The 6,869-nt window shown below is 42.8% G+C and overlaps 1 protein-coding gene across 1 annotated transcript; it reads left to right on the forward strand.

Moving 5' to 3' along the window:
* tstd1 (thiosulfate sulfurtransferase like domain containing 1) lies at positions 1-1,333 on the forward strand. Its single transcript, XM_029724004.1, has 4 exons — positions 1-93; positions 472-600; positions 835-997; positions 1,094-1,333. Exons 1-4 carry the CDS (start codon positions 39-41, stop codon positions 1,146-1,148), a joined length of 402 nt encoding a protein of 133 aa, XP_029579864.1. The 5' UTR covers positions 1-38; the 3' UTR covers positions 1,149-1,333.
* Positions 1,334-6,869: the final 5,536 nt, after the last annotated feature.

Consider the following 6,869-nt stretch of genomic DNA (forward strand, 5'->3'; position numbering starts at 1 on the left):
ACAATCATCTTGGAACGAATGAGGAAATAATGTGATACATGACAATCAATATTCCATTCAAATGCGCACCAGCAAACAAGATGGCAAACTCAGGTAAGTGCGAATGCCACGATTGTATTCTGCATTTACCTTCATTGTGTAGTTCGCAGTGCTGCTAGATCGTTACTGACCATCTGTCTTTGTGAGCCATAATACGACAATACATTGGATCAAATGTCAATCATTGATTTTTGTCAGTGTAACGCCAGGTTGATTTGATAGGCTATGTGGGGTTTGAAAGTGGCTGGGCATGGTATCGTACAGTGACTCAGCACTTTTCTACCGTAATTTTTTGGGGAAACTTCTGTATTCTCACTGTCTGACTCTGTAGTAGAATACATGTTATTTTCTTACAAGTTTGTTTCCACAAAGAGAGGTTATGGTCAGTGCCAGGAAGCAACATGAAGTTAGCTGTGAATCACCTCTCCACAGATAAGGATATCTCCTACTCTGACCTTAAGGCCCTCCTGACCAAGAGCAACAAGGGTCTTCTGGTGGTTGATGTACGGACAAAAGAGGAGGTAGACAGAGGACACATTCCAGGATCAATCCATATTCCAGGTGAGCTTCAGTCGGAGTCCTGTAGTAAAATTACACTCTCAGGTTCAATTGGAATTTGCTCTCCAGAGTCCAAACCTTTGGAAGCATAATGAACCCCAATTTATATAGGTGTAATTCAGCCAAATATGAGCAAGAAAGGTTTGATTTACTGTTGTCATTGAGCCAGCTATTTTGGTATATTTATTGCGTTCTAAATGGAGTCCTATTACAAACTTCCTGTATCTCCTCTCCCAGTTGATACAGTGGAGAGTGCCCTAGCGCTGGACCCTGCTGAGTTCCAGGCCAAATACGGGGTGCCCAAACCCCCCCTGGATACCCCTGAGCTGGTGTTTCACTGTCAGATGGGCCGGCGAGGAGGCGTGGCCACAGACAAGGCACGAGGCCTTGGATTCCAAAAGTATGAGTGTACATTTTGACAATAATGCTCTGTATACTGTGTTTGATGCCTTGGGATTTTTTTGAAAATGATGACATCTTCCTACTCTCGTTTCAGGGCCGTCAACTATGCCGGAGGATACCAGGAGTGGTCTGAGAAAGAGGGGAGATAAGTCGCACGATTAGCCTGCATTATGAAAGCAGAGCATAAAAACGCACAAATGATGCTCACATTCTGCTGAAACATGAAATTACTAGTATATTTTTTAGTACATTTTTCATCACTTGCCTTTTTGCAACTTTTATTTGTTATTACAGGTGTGTTCTATGTATTTTAAAATAAAGATTGTACAATTTGTTTAGTGTTTTTTTTTTTTTTTTTTTTAAACCATGTTTCCCCATAGAGCTCCACTTTTCCCATCTTCTACCTCTACCATGGCTGTAGGCTTGCACTGCTTATTACCTTCAGTAAGTTTCCTCAAACCCGTACCGCTGAAGCTGCACTGTGGCACATAGGGCTTATCCAGGTGATACACATCTACATCCCATAGACATAGAGGGGAAACCCCCGGGTTTGTATGATGGTTGAAATTAGTCTGTTATCGTACATATTGTGTACCGTAGACGGGTGTGTGCCTTTCCAAATCATGTAGTGTGTGTTTTTGCATGATGGTGAAATGCCTTTGTTATCAAATCCCTGAGTGGGTATTCTCCATTATTAACCTCTCCACTAATTTAGCGTAAAGGGGCACCGTAAAAGATCCTCGTCTGAGACTGATTGGTTAACATAGTGGAATTTAGTGATCGTTGCATCTATTGGCTTGGCAATTGAAAAATATGAAATGTAAGTATGATGTTGATTAACGTAAAGATTTTGTAGCTAGAGGAATGGCCTCAGAAATACACAGCAAGTTCCTCATACTTGTCTTATATACAGTGATGGAGGTTTGGTTTTGATTTGCACACAGACGTTAGCAGACTGGAAGTCAAGTATATCCTAACATAAAAGCCTGCTGTCTATCGTCACTGTGTTTTATCAAAAAGCATTTTATGTAATTGAAAGAATAGAGAAATTGAAAGAACACATTTTGGTTTTACATTTGTATCTCCCAAGTTGTTTATAGACTTCTGAACATTACTACTATGTCCCCAATGCTGACTGCTCTATTGATAAATATAAAACTTATCCAAAGATAGTAATAATGCCTGTGTGGTTAGTTGTGTTTGCATGTTTGTATTTAAAACATCATTTCTCTACATTGAAACAGTAGTATGCTCTCTGTGTGACATATACTGCAGTCCTCTCTTTTACGGTGTGGCAGACATACAGCTGTCAGAGGTATGAATACTACTAGAAGGCATGGAGGACCCAACATGACATCAAGCTGTAACTGAATACATATTTCTCCAGTTCAGTGTTGTCCTCTACTAACATCGTTATCACTCACAGGATGGATCAAATCTCTCTGTTTGACCTGACAAAAACGTATTCCTCTTGTTAAACGTCATTAAAACCGGTTTATTTAGTTGGATCAATTTGTAATATGTAAATATTTGCTTAAAAACCACAGTACTTCCTATTGTTCTCCCAGTTTATTTTGATTTTGTTGGAATCAAAAGCGAAAACACACATAGTACATGGATGTCTGAATATGAGGGATAAAATGCTTTAATAACAGTGCTTGTGGTAACAACTTTAAAGGCCCTTAACAAACCAAGGCCTGTCGCTATGCAGCTATGCTGTTGCTATGTAAGTGCCCTCTTCAGTCAAGAGGACTCAATTCCCTGAAGGTCCTCCATAGTCACCTGCACCACCTTCACACATAGGTCATGAAGAAGAGTGTGTATACTCAGAACACAAAAGAGCACTTTTAGAAGCCAGAAGCAGAATTCTATAATGTATAATAACATTTAAATAGTAAAGGCAATCAATACTGATATAACCCATTATAAACTTTGTGTGAATATCAACCCAAGTCAAGAGCAGAACCCATAGCAAAGGTGTTTGCTTCAAATACATATTTGACCTTTAACCTCTGTGTCTGACCTGTGCGTGGCATGGGTCAGGGTAGTCACAGACGTCCTCTGGGAACACAGCGCGCATCAACTGCTTCAGCTCTGATGGGTAGACATAAGTGGGATGGCCACCGTCACCCTTCTGGCAGCCCACCCCATGGTGATACTGTATGGGGTAAAGGGGAGATGTATGGGAGAGATACAATTGGCCTACAGTCAAGTGCAGTGCTCACTGGTAAAAAATCCCTGACCTCAATGCATCAGTCATTCACACTAACTCACACACACATTTATATTTTAGTCAGTTAGCAGACGCTCTTATCTAGAGTGACTTACAGTTAGTGCATTCATCTTAAGATAGCTAGGTTGCACAATCACATATCTCAGTCATAGTACGTACATTTTTCCTCAATAAAGTAGTTATCAGCAAAGTCGGCGCTAGTGAGGGGAAAAAAGTCAAGTGTGAGCGTTAGTTAATTTTTTACGTGGGGTTGGGGGGGGGGCTGTGGGATGCTCTTTGAAGAGGAAAGGTTCCAGATGTTTTCGGAAGTTGGGCAGGGACTCTGCTGTTCTAGCTTCAGGGGGAATCTGGTTCCACAATTGGGGTGCCAGGACAGAGAAGAGCTTTGACTGGGCTGAGCGGAAGCTTCCCTCCTGTAAGGGTGGGAAGGCCAAGAGACCAAAGATGGCAGACTCAGGTTGGGGTGAAGGGTTTGAGCATAGCCTGAAGGTAGGGAGGGGCCGTTCCTCTTGCTGCTCTGTAGGCAAGTACCACGGTCTTGTTGGATGTGAGCTTCGACTGGAAGCCAGTGGAGTGTGCCGAGGAGCGGGTGACATGGCAGAGCTCGGTAAGATTTAACACCAGGCGGGCTGCAAGATTGATGGCACAAGCGAGAAGCCCAGCCAACAGTAAGTCCAGATGAGAGATGACAAGTGCCTGGATTAGGACCTGCACCGCTTCCTGTGTGAGGTAGGGTCGTACTCGCCACCTCTGGTCTCTACGGATGTTGTAGAGCATGAACCTGCCGGAGCGATATTTGCAGAGAATAACAGGGTGTTGTCTAGGGTCATGCCAAGGTTCTTTGCACTCTGGGAGGGGGACACCATGGATTTGTCAACCGTGATGGAGAGGTCTTGGAGCGGGCAGGCCTTCCCCAGGAGGAAGAGCAGTTCCATCTTGCCGAGGTTGAGCTTGAGGTGGTGTGACGATATACACGCTGAGATGCGTGTCGCCACCCAGGTGTCAGAAGGGGGGAAGGAGAAAAGTAGTTGAGTGTCATCCACATACAGTGTATTCGGAAAGTATTCAGACCCCTTGTCTTTTTCCACATTTTGTTACGTTACAGACTTATACTAAAATGGATTAAATTATTTTCCTCATTAATCTACACCAAATACCCCATAATGACAAAGAAAAAAAAGGTTTTTAGAAATTTTTGCAAATGTATTAAAAATAAAAAACTGAAATACCTTATTTACATAAGTATTCAGACCCTTTTCTATGAGACTCGTAATTGAGTTCTGGTGCATCCTGTTTCCATTGATCATCCTGAGAGGTTTCTACAACTTGATTGGCGTCCACCTGTGGTAAATTCAATTGATTGGACATGATTTGGAAAGGCATACACCTGTCTATATAAGGTCCCACAGTTGACAGAGCAAAAACCAAGCCATGAGGTCGAAGGAATTGTCCATAGAGCTCCGAGACAGGATTGTTTTGAGGCACAGATCTGGGGAAACTCCGCTTGGAGTTTGCCAAAAGGACTCCCAGACCATGAGAAACAAGATTCTATTGTCTGATGAAACCAAGATGGAATTTTGACCTGAAAGCCAAGCGTCACGTCTGGAGGAAACCTGGCACAATCCCTACAGTGAAGCATGATGGTGGCAGCATCATGCTGTGGGGATGTTTTTCAGCGGCAGGGACTGGGAGACTAGCCAGGATCGAGGAAAAGATCCTTGATGAAAACCTGCTTCAGAGCGCTTAGGACCTCAGACTGGAGAGAAGGTTCACCTTCCAACAGGACAATGACCCTAAGAACACAGCCAAGACAACGCAGGTGTGGCTTCTGGACAGGTGTCTGAAAATCTTTGAGTGGCCTAGCCAGAGCCCGGACTTGAACCCGATCGAACATCTCTGGAGACCAGAAAATAGCAATGCAGAGAAAAAATGGGAGAAACTCCCCAAAAACAGCTGTGCCAAGCTTGTAGCGTCATACACAAGATGACTTGAGCCTGTAATCGCTGCCAAAGGTGCTTCAACAAAATACTGAGTAAAGGGTCTGAATACTATGATATTTCCGTTTTTTTTTAATAATACATTTAATTTAAAAAAAATATATTATAAATTTGCACAACTTTCTACAAACGTGTTTTTGCTTTGTCATTATGGGGTATTGTGTGTAGATTGACGAGGAAAAATAACTATTTCATCCATTTTAGAATAAGGCTGTAACTTAACAAAATGTGGAAAAAGTTAAGGGGTATGAATACTTTCCAAATGCTCTGTAGCAATGATAGGAGAGAGCATTCAATTTATAATCGAGCCGAGTGACTTGGTGTATAGAGAGAAGAGGAGAGGGCCTAGAACCGAGCCCTGGGGGACACCAATAGTGTTAGTACGTGGTGCAGACACAGATCCTCTCCATGTCACCTAGTAGGAGCAGCCTGCCAGGTATGATGCAATCCAAGAGTGTGCAGTGCCTGAGACACCCAGCCCTGTAGAGCCTGACACCTCGATCACACTGACAGTGTCATTGCATTTTGGTACACCAGAAACACATTCATTTTCAATGGAATGCTGCGTTTGCCTTGCAGCATTGCGTTGTAGAGGCAGTTACAGTGCGTTATGTGTGGTCCATAGGTTTGATTTATCGAACGTCTGCGTCAAACTGTATGTGCAGACAGCTTGACAGAAATGGTAGCAGAAGGTGAATGTTGAACTTTTGTTGCTCACATATCCAGATTATGCGGAGTACCATTTTGCGCAATGACGCTGTAGGCGTACAGCTATTGTATGCAATAATCATGTGCCAGTGAAACTAAACTTGAGTCATACTGTTAGCACTGAGGTGGTTTGCCCTTGTAGTCCACCGTGTGCAGCTCTTCTGTGCTATCAGCTCAAACATAAATATCACTGGCATGTCTACCTCTGATAAACCTCCAAGTAAAGCAATAAAAACAATCAAGAATCCCAGAAAACGTTATAAAAATAGGCCCAGATTAACATATGTAGCCTAAGAAACAAGGTTCATGAAGTCAATAACTTGCTAGTAACAGATAACATTCATATACTGAAACTCACTTAGATAATATCTTTGATTATACAGTGGTGTCAATTCGTCGTGCGTGGTCACACATGTACACATGGATTTTGGGTTATAGATGTGTGGTAGTAGAGTAGTGGCCTGAGGGCACACTCCATAATAAATACAAATACACACAGTTAATGCTGTGATACAATCAGCATCTCCCTCACCAGTTTCCGCTGAATGCATTTGTAGGCCTTTTTCCGCCGTGCGTGGTCACTCCTAGGGCGCGAAGCAGCGCGGAGCAGTGGTGCCACCCACAGAGGTATTCTGCAGGGAGTAAAGGAGAGAAGCAGTTAAGGATGGAAAAGAGAGAGGTGTAATTAGACTACACAACACACATAAACAGACCAGAGTTGCAAGAGTTGGCCTATAATGAAAGCAAATCACCATTCGGTAGTATATCAAGTTTTACCCAAATGTCTGGCAGTGAGTCATGTAGGTGTCCATGGTTGTCACGGAGTAAGCGAGCATTTTCATTTACTAATTTAAAAACATGTTATTGTCCCTTGACCCTTTGATGACCCACACAAATGATAGGGCTGATTTTTAAAATGGATGAAACCACCC

This window comes from Salmo trutta, chromosome 3 (assembly GCF_901001165.1).
Source record: "Salmo trutta chromosome 3, fSalTru1.1, whole genome shotgun sequence".
NCBI classification, from domain to species: Eukaryota; Metazoa; Chordata; class Actinopteri; order Salmoniformes; family Salmonidae; genus Salmo; species Salmo trutta.